Source organism: Tubulanus polymorphus, chromosome 12 (assembly GCF_964204645.1).
Source record: "Tubulanus polymorphus chromosome 12, tnTubPoly1.2, whole genome shotgun sequence".
Taxonomy (NCBI): Eukaryota; Metazoa; Nemertea; class Palaeonemertea; order Tubulaniformes; family Tubulanidae; genus Tubulanus; species Tubulanus polymorphus.
In genome coordinates, this window is record NC_134036.1 from 9,208,200 (window position 1) to 9,230,973 (window position 22,774).

The 22,774-nt window shown below is 28.4% G+C and overlaps 2 protein-coding genes across 2 annotated transcripts in view; both read left to right on the forward strand.

Annotated features, from left to right (window-relative positions):
- Positions 1 to 867: 867 nt before the first annotated feature.
- Positions 868 to 1,879, forward strand: LOC141913838 (fucolectin-5-like). Its single transcript, XM_074805002.1, has 3 exons — positions 868 to 874; positions 920 to 1,162; positions 1,629 to 1,879. The coding sequence occupies exons 1-3, from the start codon at positions 868 to 870 to the stop codon at positions 1,877 to 1,879; spliced, it is 501 nt and encodes a 166-aa protein (XP_074661103.1).
- Positions 1,880 to 4,494: 2,615 nt separating this feature from the next.
- Positions 4,495 to 22,774, forward strand: part of LOC141913839 (receptor-type tyrosine-protein phosphatase kappa-like) — a 41,439-nt gene continuing 23,159 nt past the window's right edge. The window contains exons 1-3 of the mRNA XM_074805004.1: positions 4,495 to 4,722; positions 5,664 to 6,005; positions 6,956 to 7,062. Coding sequence (XP_074661105.1) covers positions 4,620 to 4,722; positions 5,664 to 6,005; positions 6,956 to 7,062 — 552 coding nt within the window. The 5' untranslated portion in view covers positions 4,495 to 4,619. The remainder of the gene's footprint in view (positions 4,723 to 5,663; positions 6,006 to 6,955; positions 7,063 to 22,774) is intronic.

A 22,774-nucleotide genomic window follows, 5' to 3' on the forward strand; every position in this document is an offset into this window, starting at 1 on the left:
GGATGGAACGGACCCGGATGTCAAATCGGTAAGTTAAGATCGAAACGATATAAATTACGTTTGCTGCCGGTTGCGAGTCCGAAGCCTCGAACCATTCCGATTCGGACATCAACACTCACACACCTGACGCGGTTCTCTCTAGCAGGAGTTCGAAACGCCGAGTCATTTTAATTCGTCGATTAAATGAATTCTTAGTTTTGAAAACATTTTCAAATCGCAGGGATTTTTCATCATCATATCGCCTATAGTCTCCATGTTTGAATGTACTGTCGTTAAAATCCCTGGTTTGGTTCTGGTTCGGGGAAAGAGTCCGGAAAGTTTCATTCGACGTTTTGACTATATCCCAATTAGTCATCCTACGTGAGAAGATTACGGTATTTCCGCGTAAGTTTAATACGCGAGATATCGCCGAATAATTTCAGCAAAAGATAAAGAATGCAACGCAAACGTCTTTGGTCTCTACTATAGCCGCGATCACGAGGAGATGATTTGGCCTGGACCAAATTGGCACGGATCAGGCTCGAGCCAAATTTGGCCGGTGCTAAAAACGCTCGTGTGATCGCAGCTATATGCAAAATAGTATAAATGGAAAATTTGAGGTTGCGACATCCCTTTTAACTGACAAAAACTGATCAATGTTATGTAATACTCAAACCTGGTGACATATGAAACGTATAATGAGCAAACTTTCATTATACTGCTAAGTTATATAGGACTGATAGTTTTTTAACTATATGTGTTGTCGAAAAGCATAACAGTGGCTGAAAATAATTGAATTTGTGTAGTCACAGTGTAAAAAACATGATCGGATAATGCCATCGAAAGGATTTCGTCGAAACAGAGAAATCGCTGTATATATGTTTTCTAATGCCATGTACGACACACGTATCTGAAATGTTGTTCTGTTGTTGTCTTCTAGGTAATGTAGCTCGCGACAAACAGGCAACGTCGTCTTCTGTTCTCACTTATAGTCTTTATGGACCTGACAAATGCGTCGATGGGTTGATTAGCGGCGGGAGAGAAAAGGGACTTTGCCACACTAAGAATGAAACTGACGCCTGGTTTCAAGTTGATCTTGACGCGCAACACGTCGTGCTGGGTGTCGACCTGTATGATCGATCAGACGCTACTAACTGTGATAACAATCCAGATAATTCGTGGAGTAAGCTTTTTTTCTATTATCGTATTCGTTTTAGGATTTTGCGCATGAGAACATTCGACGTGATCTGGGTATTCCATTTTTGAGTTGAAATTTGAGTCGAAAGCTAATCTTACCTTTAACCTAACAACCCAGATCTATGGGTAAGGATCATGTGACAGCATTGAAAAGTAATTCCTCCTATCATTAAATAAAAGTACTGAAAATATATTTTTTCTTCTCGGCATCGATGTGGGCCAATTTGTGGCCATTTCGATGGCTTTTTCCAAACGTAACTTTACAGTGTGAACTCGCTTAAGTTGTCTATAGTTAGGCAATTTGCGACCTAAAATTGTATATATATGCACTCCATTGATGAATTGGTGTAGGGTTTATACCTACTTCGAAGAATTGGTGATTTTTATACCTATGAAGGGAATTTTACCCGGGGGATTTTTACCTACATTCGTTTACATTAATGATATTTCAGAACGAAGATCTCGTAATCTTGAAGTACGTGTAGGTAACAATACTGCTAGAACGAACGCAGGTGTTCCCGGATCTAACGTGAAATGTGGATATCACGGTCCTGCTCTGTGCGGGGGACATATTTTTATACGTTGTAGTACACCTCTAATCGGTAGATATGTTACAGTTCAACATCACGGAATTGGAAAACGGGAATATTTAGGTTTAGCCGAAGTTGAAGTGCGCGGATACGTATATACAGGTAAGCCTTAATTAAATCTTTGAATCGGGCCGCCCCGAATGTTAAGATACCTTCAATCCTAGAATCGCGAGAATGGCCCTTATCTATAGATATCAGGGGCCAGTTGCTCAAAATTGTTCGTTAAACGTAAACTTGATACATTTAAACTAAAAGACAATTTTCTCAAACAAAGTTTTTTAAATTTTAAAATTATTAAATTGATAAATTTAAATTTATGTTTAAATCAAGTCAAAATTCAGTTTTCTTCTCTCAAAAACTGAAATAGAATAACCTTAAAACAGAATTCACTACTTTAACATGGACATTTTTTAAACTAGATCTACGCTGGTAGATATTTGGATGTTTTTTTTCTAAAAAAATCGTCTTTGGTTTCTGTGATGACGAAGTTTAGTGAAAAGCCTCGAAATTATCAGAAAATGAAAGGTTGAATCGTCAACTGCATTTGCAAATAAAAGGCTTCGGGTTATAGTTTAAACTGATCCAGAGTAGTCACCTACCTGAAAATCAGTGAAAAGTCGGGGAAGAGACAGGGAATTTCGTTTTCAAAAAATCGGGAAAACTCGGATAAATTTGTCGAGATTGCTAGATCGCGCTTGGAATCAAACAGTTTCTGTCTAGGTTATACGGATCAAATCAGGGAAAACAACGCGTGCGTGTCGGGGAATAGTCAGGGGAAAAAGCGAGTCAAATAAAAGTGGCCGGCCTGTGAATATGTACCAAAACCAAAAAAAATATAACTAGCTAGGCAACTAAATGACAATCTCTTAATGAAAAATATTCCTACGCTTATTCTCTGAGGATGGACTAGGGGCAATTCCGCAAAGACTCCTCGCCGAAATCTGACGATGATGTTGATCGCCGTTCGGACAAATGCTGCTACGGTAGCGATGCGCTTTTAATCGTCACTATACGCTCTATGACCGCCCTCTATTGTCGATGTCATCTTCCAATACAACGACCAGGATTGTCGTAATTGCTCCACCTTGTGAACTTTCCTTATTGTTCTTTCTTTTTCCTTTCGCATTTTTTACCGCGGTTCTCGCGACGGCGGCCAAGTTACTTTCGCTTATTGCAAAAAATTGTAAATTTATCATTCGTTTGTTTTCTATACATCTCTGTACGTATTGATCCACAGCTAGATTTTCGTAGTATTTGAAAATATTTCGTAGTATTTAGAAATGTTCTTAATGTTGTTTCCGTATGCGTGGGGGTTACGTTAAAGCCGTCAGACAAGAACGTACTAGTAGTAAGAATTACGAAAGTTCTTGTTTGATGCTTTCATCTACCAACGCAAACCATTAATCAGTCTATAAACAACAATTCTTTCTCGGTTCTTCTTCTGTGAGATCTGGCAAACATTCAGAAAATCTTTATATAAAACTTTTAAATAGTTGGAACCATATTTGGTTGGGTCGGAACAATGGAGTGTATTTATAATGAGGCTCGTGAAGGGATCACGCTGATACTTGATGATATTCCCGGCTACTTTCCGTAAAAGGAAAAAACCGGAAGTTTAGGAAGATGTGGTTGTTTTGCTTATCCTGTATTAAAATAGAATTAGTTAGATTGTAGATAAAATAATTAGTTAAAACCGTTATATCAATATGTTTGCAATGATATTTGAAATACTATGATTTTTCTACACCGATTTTTATTGACCCCAGCCGGTGAAACCGTTTAGGATAATCATGTTTGTTTCATACCCTCATATGCTGATTACGACATTTGAATCCGTCAAATACATGCAATAATAGATGTTATGATACATGTAAAGCCAAAACTGCCTTAGTATTTCAAATGATTTAAGAATTGATAATCAATCACAATGTATTCTGAATCGTAGTTAATTATAATAATTAAAAAAAGAAACAATGAATTTGTACTGTAATTAGAAAAGAAATTAAAGTTTTGAAAAGATATTTAATTTGAGTAATCTAGATGTTGTTTAAGAACAAATTGTTAATAATCGCTAATGTTTTAGAAAAATTAATTTGTGTTTAATGTTAAAACTAGCTGTCTGAAGTTTCTGTTGTCTGTATGCGCTCGTTGGTAATTCACAGACAATAGCTGCTCTCTCAACAACGACTAGCAAGGAGTGAGTAAATCACAACGCGACATGACAGGAGGGTTGGAAGAAAACGTTTATATCAGCTAATCAGTTTCTAAAAAAACCTTTAGATCAGCAAATCAGTAGGGCTAAATTTTCCGTAACTAAAAACGGTCATGACAGTTGGGTAGCTGCTCCTTGCTAAAGAGCGGAAGACCCTGCGTGAGAGAATCGGAATTCTGAAAATGCCGGTTCTTTCTACAAAAGGGGGCCGCTATCGAGAGAGAGGAGAGAATCTGTACCTTAGTAAGACGAGTGTCGACAGCAGGACAGGAGAAGCTTCGGAACGATAGGGATTCATATACAATATGGATTAGGAAAATCATTCTTTGTTCAAGGTAAATAAAATATATTTTCTTCAATATTATCATCCAGTATTTCAATTTATTCATTCGGATTTGTGCACGGACACGTTCTCTCGCCAGGGCCTTACTCAAGTATTTTATAGATAACAATTAAAGAGAGGATTGTGACCGGTGTATCAGTATCCTTAGATATGCCCTCCGTTAATAGATTTGAACTTGGAACTTGAATTGTCACTGTGAAGTATGAATAACTTTTTTAGCAACTGACGTTTCGTCCTCATGTGATATTGTTATTTTGTAGCCAAATCGGATTGCAGCAAACCGGCATCGTTTGGTTGTATGCTCGACTGTCGCTGCGACGGTAATGCAATCTGCGACTATCTGAGCGGTACATGCTCAACTGGATGTTTGCCGAATTACATCGGGCACAGCTGCGAACAAGGTCAGTTTTATTACTCACTCCTTTTATGTAGGCCTAGTTGCAAACGAAATTCTATTATCAGAGTGTCAGGTTTTCCATTTTTTCTTCGTTAACAGGCTCCCTACAGCTCCCTTTGCTTCTGAAGGTGCTCGAAGCTCCTTTCACTTGCTTGTTTGTCTATTTTGTAATTGTCGAGTAGACTATACGCTTCCTCGAAATTTGAAATCTTCTCCAATAAAAAACTCCATGAAGACTCCTTAAATCCAGGAATGACCGATCTGTAAGGACCGTGCATCAAATTTTCTAACTTCATTCGAAGAAGGAATGCTAACTGTAAAAGTTATTGCGTGTCGGTAGTTCAAAATTACTGCGTTATAGTGATAGTGAGAGCTAGATATTTCTATCGCACCCTTTTAACTGTGATACAATTTTCAACAGCAAATTCCATTAAATCGGTATTATTACCCCCAGCCTAAGATTCTAACTTAATCAGTAATCTTTCCATGGGAAGAAGTAACATAACAGCTGCTAATATGGGCGGCCATCCCCGCCAAACAGACGCTAAAGTTATCACGTGAAGGATAAACCCATAACGTGAAGTATAATGTAGTAACGTGAAGGATAAACTCATAACGTGAAGGATATTGTCATGACGTGAATGGGTTTATCCTTCACGTGATGACTTTAGCGTATGTTTGGCGGGGATGGCCGCCCATATGCTAAGCGCTCAGGAGTCATCGATCAGGCACCCATTTTCTTATGGGTGGAAAGAAGCAATGAGGATGTCGCCAGCTCGTTTGTCGTATGACTTAAGCACGAGAATAGTTTCGTCTGCGAAAATAATGGCAGAAGTTGTCAGAAATTTCATTCGAGTGGTTTATAATGTAGCGCTGGCTTTTGTGCGTAATTGCTAACACGCGTATCATGCGGACCGTGCGTGTTCGATTTGCTTCTTATTCCAGAATTCAAATGGACTTCGCCGTCGACTCCGACGACTACCAGCACCGAGAACAGTATCACTATCAACTGGCCGGCTTATTCCGGTTCCGTCGTCGATTCCGGACGCGGTAACATCACTGTGTACTACGATGTCTGGTACATTGTAGAATCGAAGAAAGGTGATGGCATCCCGCCCTGGTTTCACGTCGGCGTCACTAGTCAAACTCAAGCACAGCTCACAGGTTTGACGCAGAATACCAACTACACCGTGGCCGTGTACCTCCACAAATATCAGGGCGATTCCATGGTGTCAAAATCCAGTCTACTAGTGAAATTGGTATCGAATGCAAAAACCACATGTGGAGGTAAGTTCCGGGATAACGGTAGGGAAATACGGAAACTTTTAAGCAATCGCTGATTCTACTTATAGCAGGCGAGAATCCGCCAGGTTCGCTGTTAGAGTAGGTTACTCGGTCTTGCGCGATCGATTTCTTCTACATTTCTATCAAAAAACCGAATGGACTTTTCTCTCGATTAAATCAATCATTAATTAATTGAAACTGTACCGATCACTGAGTAGAAAGATTATTGTATATTCGGTGGGGCCTATAACGATATACGGATTCGGGAGCCTAGAAATGCAGTTTAAAATCAATTGGAAATGAACTAATTTTGACAACGCATGGTTTAGGATTTTATTAGGATTTTATTTACACTCCAACCATTTCTATGGTACATGGAGGGAGACTTATAGAAAGTATACAATATTTACAATCAACATTAAATATAAACTTGTCTTAATAAAATATCACAAAGTTATTAACAACATACACTATTTACAACCTAATTATTGGAGAGACAGAGTGCTCGTCACCCCATCTGGCGGGATAGGCGGTGCTGCAGCTCCCTATTATAATCGCCGAGTAGAAAATACGAATCCTTCATACAAGACTCGCGTTCGCGGGGACTCGTCACACATTGATAGTAAATGGATAACCCCCAGTATATCCGCTTATATATCATACTGCGCTCGCGTTATGATATTTTGGTTCGCCGTGAGCCTCTGCAAATCCAGCGATCAAAATTAGATCGAAGGTGAATAAGAAATGATCAACCAATTTTCGACTAAACGTTAATCGTCTGTTTGTCAGACCATCCTGGAATTGGTGGCGGCGGTGTATGGCCGTTATCCTGAATAAAAAACTATCCGAAATTCGAAGGACCTAAAATGTTTTTGACAGTTTTCGCACATTTCTACGGAAATACTGCACGGCTATTGTCAATGATTTATTATCGATTCTTTTGATGGAAATAGAGCCTGCGAAAGGACCGACCGGTTTGAAGTTAGAATCCACTCAGCTTCAGGGTGATAGTAGACCTTTGTCGCAGTACACCAAGGCCAAGGCAGAAGTATCGTGGCATGTAAGTATCGATTTAGGGGCGGATCCAAGTGCGGACTTGGACAGGAGCGCAAAAAATGAAAAGGGCATTATACTGAAAATGGGCAAGTTAAGTTTCCACGCAGCCAAAACTAGGGTCTGGAAAAATTTGAAATTCCAATGCATTTTCAGAGGGCGTTGGAAGTGCAAATTTAGTGAATGACGTTTTTTATGATACCATGTTTTTGACGAAATTGAGGTAAATTTTGCGTGTCAAAATGGGCAATTGGCCGCGGCGGCAATAAAAAAGCTTCCAACGCGCTTGATTTTCATACACACAATTTCTAGAAACTCGAGGGACAATAGCGAGAATTTAAGCTAAATCTTGCGCCGCGGACTGCTGTCTTGTTAGTTGCCGGTGGGAAACGTGCCCTGAAAAATATCGCCACTGTATCTTCAAGATGGCGCGAAGTAAAATGAGTTTTGAATGTTGGGGAATTCGGTATTCGATAAGAGTAATAGGGATAATAGGCTTTCAGGCCAAAGGTCGAACGGTCGAGCTCGTAAAAATGAAAAACATAAAAATAATTACAATTTCTACTTGAATTAGGAGTGAAACTCATAAAAATGAAAAATAAATTCTCACACGCTCGAATTTATTTTTCATTTTTATGAGTTTCACTCCTAATTCAAGTAGAAATTGTAATTATTTTTATGTTTTTCATTTTTACTCACCCACCCGTTCAACCTTTGACCTGAAAGCCTATTATCCCTATTACTCTTAAATGTTATTCATATATATATGAATAACATTTAAATCATTGAACTTCTAAAATCAATTTTAATAAAAAATATAGTATTAAAATGGAAGCAAATAAATACTACTGTCCAACATACAATATCGATATAGACAAGTCTCAAAAAGCAAGACACAATAAAACTATAACACATTTAGAGAATAAATTGAAACTAGAATATAAAGATGATATATTAGAAACTAAATTAGAAGAATTAAAGAATGAAAAAGAAACATATAAATGTGATACATGTAATCAATCATTCAGTGATAAAAGATATTATAAAGAACATTTAAAATCTATAAGTCATATTAGAAATAAGAATAATGATATTTTAGGTGAAGATTATTTTGATAATGATAACGATAAGAAACAGAAGACAATTAAAAGAATACAAAATAAATTAAACAATAAAAGACCATATATGGAAGATGTAAGAAATTATATTAATTCATTAGATAATAAAAAAGATATAGAGATAACCGAAGCATTTAAAAGTGATATTGGTCCAGCAGCTATTGAGTTTAAATTTCATAAAAGTAAAACATTAGAAGAAAATAAAAAACATTTAGAAAATATGAAAGAAATAATAAAAATAATTACAGATGTTGAATATCCTAAAATTAGTATATCAGTTAAAGTAAAGTTTATAAAATCTGAAGATAAACCAATATATAATATAAATTCTCATTCACAACATATTATATCTAAACAACATATAGATGATAAATTAGATAAATGTTATAATGAAGTAAAAACTAAAATAGAAGAGAAATATTTTGAAGGATCTGGTTTAATATTTGATGAAATAATATTTATAACTTTACATGTTTATAACACAAAATATAATAAGTTAACTAAATCAAAACCAATTGATGAAAATAATTTATCATATTATAAAGAACCTGATATTGAAGCATCAAGTTATATTAAACTACCATTTAAAACTAATGCTGTAATAAATATACAAAATGAAGATGATAAATGTTTTCTATGGGCTATAATAAGTTGCTTACATCCAGTTGAAGATTAAAATAAACATACTTATAGATTAACTCATTATAAACCATTTGAAAATAATTATAAGATAGATAAGTATCCTGTTAGAATTAAAAATATTCCAAAAATAGAAAGAGATAATCATTTAAAGATAAATGTATTTGATTTAATCAAATTACCAAATACAAAAGGAAATAATATTAAACATTATACATTAGAACCTTTATACCTATCAAAAGATTATGATTCAAACGATGTTATAGATATATTATATTATGAGAATCATTACATGTGGATTAAACAAATAGATTTATTTTTCAAATCAGAAAATGATCACCATAATAAAATATATCTATGTAGAAAATGTTTACATAAATTTAGTAATGAAAGTACATTATTAAATCATAAACAACTATGTGATAATCATGATTATTGTAAATTAGTTTTACCAAATGAAAAAGATAAAATATTAGAATTCAAAAAATATGATTACAAAAATAAAGTACCATTTGTAATATATGGAGATTTTGAATCATTAAATAAAGAATTAACAGATAAAGATAGAAAAGATATATATTATAAAAGAAAGAAATTAAATTCTAATGAAAGTGATTATTCAGAAGAACCACCAAAAACAAATACTATTAAAAAGATTCATCAATCAGCTGCTGCTTTCGGGTTATATATAAAATCTGATTATCCAGAACTAATTGAAAGTGAATATTATCATTATAGAAATGAAAATGTTATCAATCATTTTTGTGACTTATTAATTGAATATGAAATAAGATTTAATGAAAAGTTGAATACAAATAAAGAAATAATTATGACAGAAGAAGATAAAGAAGAATTTGAGTTTGCAGATAAATGTTATTATTGTGAAAAGATATTTAATTATAAAGATAAAAAAGTAAGAGACCATGATCATTTGAATGGAAAGTTTAGAGGCGCTGCACATGAGAATTGCAATTTACAAGCCAAAAAAGTAAATTTTGTCCCCATTATATTTCACAATTTATCGGGGTATGACGCGCATTTATTCATTAAGCAACTGTGTCATAAAATAGAAGAAATCAATAATGAAATAGAAAGATTAAATTCAAATAGATTAAAAGATGACAAAGTATCAACTTATAAATTTAAAATACTAGCTAAAACATCCGAGAATTATATATCTTTCCAATTTGGGTGTTTAAGATTTATAGATTCATATAGATTTTTAAATAGTTCATTAGATAACTTATCTAAATCATTAGTTGATGATGAATTAAAGATATTAAAAGAATATTACCCAAATAATGATGATTTTAAATTAATGAGATATAAAGGAGCGATTCCATATTCTTTCTATAAAAATCATAATGATTTTAAAATAACTGAATTATTGAAAGAACAATTCTATGATGAATTAAAAAATGAATATGTTAAAGATGAAGTTTATAATAGAACATTGAATATTTGGAATCATTTCAAAATAGAAAATCATGGTCAATTAGTAGATTTATATTTAAAATCAGATGTATTATTATTAACCGATATATTCGAAAGGTTTAGAGATGTAAACTTAAAATATTTCAATATTGATCCTTGTCATTGTTATTCATCACCAGGATTAACATGGGATTGTGGATTAAAATTTACAGATATAAAAATGGATTTGTTAACAAATATAGATCAATTACTATTATTTGAAAAATCTATAAGAGGAGGTGTTTCAGGTGTATTGGGTGATAGATATTTCAATGTAAATGATAATCCTGGATATAAATTATTATACATAGATGCAAATAATCTTTATGGTTGGGCAATGATGGAACCACAACCTTATGGGATGTTTGAAATAACTGAAGTTTTACAAATTGATAAATTTGATTGGAAGAAAAGAATCCTAGATATTGCAGATGATTCAGATATTGGTTACTTCTTTGTTGTAGATTTAGAATATCCTGAAAATATTAAATTCAAATCTAGAAATCTAGCATATTGTCCCGAACATAAAACTGTTAAACATGAAGAATTATCAAATTATCAAAAAAGAATTAAACCTGAAAATCATATTCATACTGAAAAGTTAATGGTAACTCAAGAAGATAAATATAATTACGTTGTGCATTATAGAATGTTGAAGTTTTATTTGAATCAAGGAATAATATTAAAAAAGTACATAGATATATTTCATTCAATCAATCGAAGTGGTTAGAAAAATATATAGATTTTAACACCAAACAGAGAACTGAAGCAAAAACTGATTTTGAAAAAGATTTTTTTAAGTTAATGAACAATGCGTTCTATGGTAAGACTTGTGAAAATATTAGAAATCGAAATGATATTGAGTTAGTTAGTAATGGTAAAAGGATAAGGCATTTACAATCATATCCTAAGTTTTTAGGTAACAGAATATTTGATGAAAATTTAGCAGCAGTTAAAATGAGAAGAACAAGTATGAAATTCAATAAACCAATCTATGTTGGTGCATCAGTTTTAGAATTATCAAAATTACTAATGTATGAATTCTATTATAATATATTACAACCACTTTTTGGAGAAAAACACATAGAAATATTATATTTTGATACAGATTCTTACATATTAAAGATAAAAACTGATAACATAACAGATGATTTAAAAATATTAAAACACCATTTTGATTTTAGTAACTATCCTAAAGATCATGAATTGTTTAGCAATGATAATAAAAAAGTTCCTGGGAAGTTTAAGGATGAATTAGGTGGTGAAGAAATGATAGAGTTCATTGGTATTAGATCTAAAATGTATTCATATAAAACTAAAGAACATGAAGCTAAAAAGTTAAAAGGAATAACGAAAAATGTAGTAGAAAAGAATATTCATTTCAAAGATTACATCAATTGTATATTCAAAGAAGAAGTTAGAAAACATAAAATGAAATGTTTAAGATCTGAAGATCATGAAATGTTTATTGAAGAAATTGAAAAGATAAGTCTAAACCCATTTGATGATAAAAGATATATTTTAGATGATGGAATCCACACAGTCGCATATGGTTGCAATTTAGATGAATATATAAAATGCAAAAGAGAAGAAACAAAAGAAAATGAGATTATGAAAAGGATTCTAGCGTGTTAATAAATTTCAATAAAAATTTGTATAATAAATGGAGAGTAAACAAGTACACAGTGAATTCTTAGATAGAATTAAAGATACCACAAATGTAAAATCTGTAGATTATAAATTCAAAAAGTTAACAGAATTAACAATTCACAAGAAATATTTAATTACAAATATTGTTACAGTTACTAACAAATATGGAGATAAATTAGTAATTCATTTAGAATATGAAGGATTAAAAGGAAATAAATATAAATTCAGAACTTATTTACCAGATAGATTTCATAGATTATCAAGTGAAGATTTAGAAGAATTATGTTCTGGAGATTTCTATTTCGTATACAAAGGTAAGAATGAAAAAGGACACCATGAAATAGATTTCGAATAAGAAAATATGTAAAATAAATGGCGGAATTAAAAGAATACAGAATATTTGTAGATTCTAGAAGGCTTACAAATTATAAATCTCATAATTTACTAGTACAATTAGATAGAGAATTTAAGAATTGTGTAGATTTAAAATTAGTAAATATAAGTTTATGTAATTCTTTTTACAATATATCGAATAAAACTATTGAACATAATACTTTTTTAATTCATATTAGAAGTATAAATAAATGGTTTCATCTATTTCTAAGACCAGGATTATATAATTTAGAAACATTAGCTCAAGAAATTAATCGTAGAGCACGGTTGAAAATTAAAAGTGAAGATAAATTTTTAATTAAATTTAGTAAAAGTGATAGCTCAAATAGAATTAAAATAAAAGTATTTGATGAAAGTCAACATGCATTTATGGTAAAAAAACCTATAGCTAAATTGCTAGGAATTGAACCAGATGTTGTTACAGTAAACGCAGAAGGCAGCTCAAATATAATACCTTTTACACACTTTTATATTTATTGCAATTTAATCGAGCCTACAAAAACTTTCGAAGCAACTAAAGAACCATTTTGTAATTTTAGTATACTAAATATTTTACCAATAAAAAATGTTAAACAATTTGGAACGCAAATAAATTATAATTTAACTGAATGTGATTTTAAACCTTGCATTCCTAAATTTAATAATTTTAAATTAGAAATAAGAAATCATAATGGTTATTTAATTGATTTGAATAACTTTCCTGTGATATATGAATTAGTTATAAGATGTAAAGAGTAATTTTTTTATTATATAAATGAATATAACTGTTGGACCGAGTATATGTTTTGGGTTTGATTTTAAACGTGAGAAAGAAATGAAATTTAACATTAATGATGTAATAACACATATCAAAAATGTTGTATTTTCTAATGAAACAACATTTGAGTATGAAACAACAATTGATAAAGAAACTTTAAATGTAGAAAAGATTACTAATTTAATTAGAGAATCTTTAAGATTTTATGAATTAGATGAAGATTTTATCATCGATGATATTTAAAAAATAATAATTGAAATATATGATAATCATAAAACTAGTAATGAAATAAATGTTGAATTAATCATAAATAAGTTAACTAAATATTTTGATGATAGTAATTTTTTTGATAAATAAATGAGTGATAATAAGTGGATAATAACTGGATTATATAATGGCGCATTATTATCAGTTGGAACTGTTGGTTATTCAATGGTATTAAAAAAAAGTATTCAAAATGGGAAGTGTTAATGTTGATAGATTTGATATAAATGATATTTTAAAATTAACATTAGCAGTTACTTTATCTAATTTAACTATTGATTACTTGGAAAAACAAAAATATATTCCTCCCATATAAATGTATAATTTTTGTTGCTAAATAAATGGCTTCTGCAATTATAACTATTATAGGATCAGCAATTGTTAACGCTTTAGCATTTACTGGTGGTGGATATTTATTTAAACATATTGATAAAAATGGATCATTAACAGAACAAAAAAGACATAATTTAGCGTTAGAGAAATATAATAAAGATGCAGAAGAATATAGAGAAAAGAGACAAAACTATATGGATTATATTAACAAAGAATTATATGATCAGAAGATTTCACACAGAGATTTTCAATCAGTTGATGATGCAATGAGTTTATATAACGCAGTAACCAATAAAGAAAAATTACATCTATACAAACCTAAATTATCAGATTATTATACCCCAAGTAAAGAACAACAGAAATATGAAATAATATGGATTTTAGGTGGAACTGTTATTGTTATATTTGTTGCTTATAAGTTTACTAATTAGTAATTTTTATTCTAAATAAATGGAAGATAAAGTTGATAGTATTGATATTATTCCTCATGATATAAATAAAACTAAATTAAAAACATATTTAGAAAAACAAATATTAGAATTTGAAAGTGACTTAAAGATAAAAAAGAAAAAATATTTAAAAAGTAAAATTATATATTATTTGATTATAAGTGGTTCGGTTACAATTAGTTCTGTAATAACATTTCTAGCAATATTTAGTCCATTAACACCTTTAGCTATATCAATTGGTGTATTAGGATTAAGTTCAAGTGTTTTAACTGGTATAAGTTCAAAATTAAATATAAAAAGTAATAAAGAAAAAATTAAAACTAATATAAAAGAAATTAATAAATTGAAGAACACACTAGATTATATAATAAGTTTAAATGGTCATATAACAGTTGAAGAACAAGATAAATGATTAAAAGAATTAATAAATTATTAATTTTTTAGTTATATAAATGGGGTTTCCAAAAGCTTTCCAATATAATAAATCAATTAAATATAATATTCCGGCAATAGATTTTAAGAAAAATATTACATATAAAAATATAGTTTTAAATTCATTAACTAATTTAGAAATTTATGTTAATGAATCACAGTTTTTTATTTCTAAAATGGAAAATATATTTAATACATATGAAGTTACTTTTACTCGAGATGAATATCATATATATAAAGTAAAATCTAATATGAAGTATTGGCAGAATCAATTAAATTTTGCTGTTTATTGTGCAACAACAGGATGTGGAATAAGTTGGAATGATCATTTAAATAACTTAGATAAAAATTTGAAGTATTCTGATTTAAAATTAATTCACACAATATTTAGATTTCACACATATTTTCAAATCAGAATAATATTAAATGAATTAGAATGTCCTTTACCCGGGTCTAAATATTTTAAAGAATTGGATAATAATATTAATATATCCAAGTTTTATAAAATATGTAATGAATTTAATATAAATATTAATTCCGATTTTAGAGCGCATGGTAAATTACAAGGTGTTGGTGAAGAGTTTGAAATAAAAAGAATTGATTATATGCATAGAATTTCAGCTTGTCATAATTATAAAATTGATAATAATAATGGTTGGGTTAATTTCATTTTAGAAAATGGTGAAGGTTTTACAAAATCAGGTATACAAAGAATAAATCAATCTATTAGAATTTATTTGATATGTATTTTAGGTGCGCAAGTTGAAACAAGATCCCCAATAATTGGAAATGATAACACTTCATTCGATGCGCAGAAACAGTTTAAAGTTTTATTTGAAGATTCCATACATGATGATAAAAATAGATCGATTCCAGAAAACATTATAAGATATCAAAATTATTTAGATAAATCTCATGTAAGACTAAATTATTGTATAGGCCCTAATCTATTAATTATTTCTAATGATTTAGTATTGAAGATGGGAAATATAATTGGTTATAATAATCTAATTAAAACTGCAACAATAAATAATTCATTTGGGTTAAATGATATAAATAAAAAGATTATTACTGCTCCAAAATTAATGGAAGGTGAAAAAAATAAAAAACACATTCAATCAACAGAAACTAAAACTAAGAATATTAAATTGGTTAATGATTCCAAAATAAAAGATTACAATACATCAGAAAATAATAGAACTGATATTATTCAACATGATATAATTAAAACTAATGATGATAATAAATCCCATGAAAATACTAAATTAGCTATAACTTGTATAGGAATTGTAATCGGAGGAATATTATATTTTAAATTTTAATTTTTTATTATGTAAATGGATGTAGAAGGTGGAGAAGATTATGAAATGGGAGAAATGGGAAATGATAATGAAGGATATATTGATGATGATTATAATGATGCAGAAACTAATATTGATAATAATGATGAATCAGCATATAATACTAATTTAGGTGAAGAAGATGATTATGATGATGATTATGATGATGATCCCGAATTACGTGAAAAATTAAATAAATATTTAGAAGCTCCTGAAAGGGGTAGAATTTCAACTAGAAGAGAAAGAAAAGAATTTATGAAACTATTAGTAGAACAACAAGAAAAATATCCTGATAAACCTATGGAATTATATAGAATGAAATCTAGAGTAACAGATACAATTGTTAACGAATTATTACCAAAAGTTGTAATAGATGAAATTGATACTGAAGATGTTGTAGAACAAATTTTTAAAGATGACCCATATTTCACAAATAATTTAGAATTTAAAAATGATTCATGGTATTATAATGTTAATTTAAATAACAAAATTGTATCAATTCAATTATCTAAAATGGGTCAAGAAAATATTTATGAACCTGGAATGCGAGCATTATCTACAATTGAAAGTTCAAAAGGTGGTAGAGAATTTCTCAGAATTATATGGAATGCACTCGATAGAGTAAATGAAGAAGAACCAATTCCTAATATTGATATAAACAAATATTCACCATTTAAAAATCCAAATCCTACTGATTTTGATCCAGAAATGGAAGAGAATAGAAATCAATTAGATAAATTAAGATCTTCAACACCCGAAACATCGAGAAGAGACACTCAACAAATTGATAATGATTCAAGTCAATTACAATTAACATTAGAAAAACAAATTAATAGATTAAGTGATTCAGAAGAAGAAATGAATAGTACTGGAATAAATCAACTGCAATATTTACTAGAAAAAGGATTATTTGATTTAACTGATGATGAATTAGAAGCATTTCCTGAACAAGCACGTAGAGAAATTAAAGGTATGCAAGAATCAGCTGATAAAATTGCGCATGATAAAAGTATAAGAGATTTTAAAATTAGAACTTTAGAAAAAGAATTAACTGATAAAAATAAAGAAATAGAACGATTAAAGTCTGATTTAGATCATCAAGTAATTGATGAAATAGAATATAGGCAAAAAGAATTACGTTTAGAAAAAGAAATAGATGATTTAAAATATAACAAAGAATTACAGGAAAAAGAAAGAGATACATTATTAAAATTATATGATAATAATATTAATAGATTAAAAGTTATTTTTAAAGATTTGTTGATTAAACCAGATTCTGAAATATCATTAAAAGACAGAATAAAGTTATTATTTAAATTAGAAGGTATAACAATTCTTTCAATTCTAACAGCTGTAACTATGTTATTTACAACAATTGGTTTAGCTATATCAAATGCTTTAAAATCTACTCCTACTCCAAATAAACCGGATAAACCTCCAGGTAATAATTCTATACAAGATAAAGTTAAAGATGGTTTAAAGAAATTAGCAAAATATTTATGGGAACTATCAAAGAAATCTGCTGCAGCATTGCCAGGAGTTATTGCTTCAATTGTTGGTTTTGTTTTAAAATCTGCAGGAAACATTATTAACTTTGCTGCTGAACATATTATTTTATTTTTAATTACAGTTGTAAGTGCTATTATTTTTGGGTTAGTAAATATGATATCAAAAAATATCAAAAAATAAATAATTAATTTTTTTGTTAAATAAATGAGTGGGAGTTATATAAGTCCTTCTAAGATTTCTAGAATATCTAATGCTATTAAAGCAGAAAGATCACATCATATAATTACTCATAACGCTTCAAATATTAATCCCGATGAAACTTTATACGTTAGAATCCCTCGATTAACACAAAATACTTTTTATGTTCCAAATAGTATTTATTTATCAGCCGATATAAAAGTAATCGGTAATAATAATAATTATGTCGTTGATAATGTTGGAAGATATTTGATTAAAAAGTTAACAATAAAGATTGGTCCAGAAACAGTTTTCTCATTAGATGATTATAATTTATTTATGCATTATAAAGATTTATGGTTAACTAAAGAAAATAGAAATAATATGATATTTCAAGGCATCCAATCAGAAAACCAAAATAAATTAAGATCAGAAGCTAATAGCGCAATATTAACAAATGATGTAGATAAATTGATAAAAAGTATATATGGAAGCAAATATAAAATTCCATTAGACTTTGAATTGATAAATAATAATGCACCTTTAATGCATCAAATTGATTATTATACCGGTAATAAATATGCATTATGGTTAGATTTTAGAACAACTGAAGATAATTCATTACATGGTTCTGGAAAAAAACTACAAAATACAAAAGATGGAATACAATTATTCATGACAAAGAAAAAAGGAATCAAAAATTTTAAAATGCACATTTATATTATATCTGACGCGCAATTAAATATTGTAAATTCTCAATTAAATAGTGTTATGTATTAAAATTTTAACTTTAATAAAAATGTATATAATAAATGGAAGGTGGAATATATGAAATACAATCTCCAAGTGAAATGATATCAGATATATATTATATATTACCTTATGATGAATACAGTAAGTATTTTGGAGATTACTTTAATCAATTCAAATATAGAATAAGTAAAATAGATAAGAATATTGAAACAAAAATAGAAGATAATATTGAAACTAAAATAGAAGATAAGAATGATATTGAATATAAAATAGAAGATAATATTGAATCTAAAATAGAAGATAGTAATAATATTGAAACTAAAATAGAAGATGTAACAGCATCTACATCTTATAATATACCATCTACATATGATATTGAATCAAAAAAAGATTATAATCAAAAATATTGTGATGTATGTAAGAAATATATATCATATAAAAATTGGGCATCACATAAGAAATCAAAGAAACATATAGAAAAAGAAAAGAATAATAATGATAATAATATATCAGTTAGTAATATAAAAGATAATGTTAACCCAATTAAAACTAATGATACCATAGATAATATAACAGATAATGTAATAAATAATATTAACCCAATTGAAACTAATGATAATGATATAACAGATAATGAAATAATTGATGATTCTAAAAAACATTGTAACATTTGTAATTTAGATATTTCTAAAAGTAATTTTTCTAAACATAAAAAATCTAAGTGGCACATAGAAAATGAAAAAGAATTAATATGTGATTATTGTAATAAAGAAATTGAACCTGTTGATAAAATTACTCATTATAAATCAAAATTACATCTAATTAATGTTTATAAAAAAGTGGGTATGTTACCATTGTTAAATAACCCTTTAGAATATATAAAATATTTTGATTATAATATTAACCAATATGATATATTCTATAATTTGTTATTACATAAATTTTTAGATTATGCAAACGATAATCTTGAACAAATGTATAAATTTTTATATTTGAGAAGAAAAGATTCAACTTATTTGATAATTAATTTTGGATATGATATTGATTTTTATTATTATGATTTTGATGAAAACTTTGAAAAAATAAAAGAAAAAATTAATATGCCTACTGATTATAGATTAATGATGGATCGGCTAAACTCAATAAATATACCAAAGACTTATGGAGAATTTGATATAAACGAAGATGATTTTATAAATGTATTAGAAACAAAATTAGAATAATTATTATAAAACTATTTATATATCTATAAAACTATTTATATATCTATGTACTAGACGTATGAGTAAGAAAGTAAGAATCCAAGAATCCTTACCAAGAAATATAAATTATAAACATAGATTATAAACATAAATTATAAATATAAATTATAAATATAAATTATAAACATAAATTATAAATATAAATTATAAACATAAATTATAAATATAAATTATAAACATAAATTATAAACATAGTTTTAATATATGATTTATTCATTATTATATATTTCATTTAATAATTCATATTTCTATGGACTAGACGTACGTAAGAATCCAAGATTCTTGCCAAGAAAGTAAAAAGGTAAGAATCTTACTTTCTTACTCATACGTCTAGTAGATAGATATATAAATTAGTTTCTATAATGATCCAAATTATAAATTTTATTTTATAAATTTATATTCATAAGGAAATTGTAATCTCATTAATAATTTTGAACCTTTATTATTTTTTAATTTATTCATATATTCATCATGTAATTCAGTAGGTATAATTTGATTTTCTTCCAATGATTGTTGCATAGATTTTCTATCTTTGTTATAAAATAAAACTAGAAATCTTATATTCTCTCTAAAGTCTTTAACAATTGAATTATATTTTTGATTTAAAACCCAAGTTGTTATCCCAAAATGTCTACCAGAGAAAGCTAAATAACATAACTCACTTTCTCTAATTTTAGAATCATGTAAATTTGCACAATCATCAATAATAAATAATGTATTTGATCCTTTATAAATATCTAATGCAATTTTTATACAATTATCTAAATTTTCTTTTACTGTTTTGGGGTCTAATATAATAAACTTTTTTATCTTAACTATATCTCTATTATATGTTTTATTCATTTCATATGTAGGACAGAATAATATTATATTATCAAAATGATTTTTATAAATAGTTTCTAACAAATCTAATATGAAATGTGTTTTACCACAATTTGTAACTCCAGTAACTAACATATTATGTGGTTCAAATATAAATAAATCTTTATTCATTTATTCTTTTAATTTTACTAGATAAAATCCATTCATTAAATTTATCATCATATCCTTTATATTTCACCAAAGAATACTTTTTTCCTTTAAGAGTTTTAGTTTTTAATACCTTTTCTATTTTGTATTCTATTTCATCTGGATTTGGTACAAGTGATAATTCTTGTTCATAGAAATAACCTAATATTTCTTCATCTTTTAAATCTTCTAATTTATAAACAAATGGTTTAGTTAATATTATCTTTTTAATTTTAAATATTTCTTCTGTAAAATTAGGGGTATAACCTTTATAAAATGTTTTTCTATATTTAGATATTCTTACGTGTTGTCCTATTTTAAATTTAGGTTCTCCAAAATCATGTGTAACAAATGCTCCATATAAATTATTCCAAACTATTTCTGAATTTTCTTCTTTTCTAGCTTGTATAGGTTTCATATTTATAGAACTATGTTTAGAATTATTATAACCTTTAACTAAATCATCTAACACATCGATATATTTATATGTTTCATTAGCGGTGAAATATTTCCACATTCTAGTTTTCAATGTTTTATTAAATCTTTCTATAACAGATGCTTTTTTATCTGAATGTGTTGAAAAATATTCTACATCGTTATCAGATAATAGTTTTTTGAAATGTTTGTTATAAAATTCCTTACCTTCATCAAATTGTATCTTATCTGGGATAGCTTCTTTAAATATAGATTTAAAAGCATTTGTAACTTCTAATCCAGTTTTATTTTTAATCGGGATACTCCATGCGTATCTACTGAATATATCTATAACATTCAGTATCCAGAAATATCCTTTGTTGTATTCTTCTAAGTTTTTCATGTCAATTAAATCAGCTTGCCATTGTTGGTCAATATATGAAACCATAACTTTTCTTGTTAAATATTTTTTATCCATCTTTTTATGAATTTGATATGTGGGTTGATTTTGTAACCATGATTTTAATTCACTATATTTTATATCACTGTGTGGGTGCCGTACGGCACCATTGCTATTATCGGATTTAATTTTATTCCATAATTCTGAAACGTTAGAATATGATACTTCACTTTCTGGGTTATAATATAACTCTCTTAAATATTGTTCTTTTTTCATCATATTTTAATCCATTAATAATATTTTAGATTTATTTTCATTTGATTTATTTTCTGTTATAATAGGTTTACTGTTTGTACACGGATAACTAAGTTTCCGATCATCATTGGAATCATCTTTATCGTCAGATTTGAATTTTGATTTATATATTACACCGGATAATATAATAACTGTGATTAACCCAATTGTAATATATAATTTATAATTACTTCCAACATTAGAAGAATCAGATGGATTATTATTTGAATCAATACCAGGTGATTCATTTATATCAGTTAATTTCTTTTTCTTAGCTTTTTTTAATTCTGAAGATCTTTTACCTAATTCTCTTGCCCATTTAATTTGTTTCTCGGATCTAGCCTTTTTCTTAACTCCATCACTCATTTATTTTAGTTAATTTTTGTTCTGATTCATCTTCTGTTTCGTGGTTTGGTTGTAGTACATCTGTTTCGTTCTTACCTGATTTATATTCCATAGGTTTGATGTTCGAAAATGTTATAACTCCAGTAGAAATCAATGTCATAACCGATCCTAATTGAAATGAAGCATATCCAACCCATTTTTGTAATTCAGTCATAACTAAATAGTCATTTTTCAAATCATTATATAATTTATTTTCATCATCAATTGGTATTAGCCGGTTACATAATTTTGAATAACATTTGATAATACCATCACTTATAGAGTCGTTTATTCTAGCTAATCTTGACTCTTCATAAATCTTAAAATATTTGATTACTTTTTCTTTATTCATATTATCTAATTCTTGAAAAGTTATTATTTTTCCTAAGAAGTCCTTAGATTTCCCACCAGCAATTAATAATTCAAGATGATGCTTACAATATAAATAGTATTCATAATCTATATTGTTATTAACTTGAGCACAATTAGTTGCAACTGTATCTTTATTATCACTTATACCCAAATCATCTAATGTTTTTTCAACCTTAATATTATTCTTATTCGATTTCTTAGACATTTATATTAGAGAAATTTAATAAGAATAGTATTATAAGTATTCTTCAAATGATACTAGCTAGTTAAAGCTAAAGAATTCTAGTATTAGTTATTG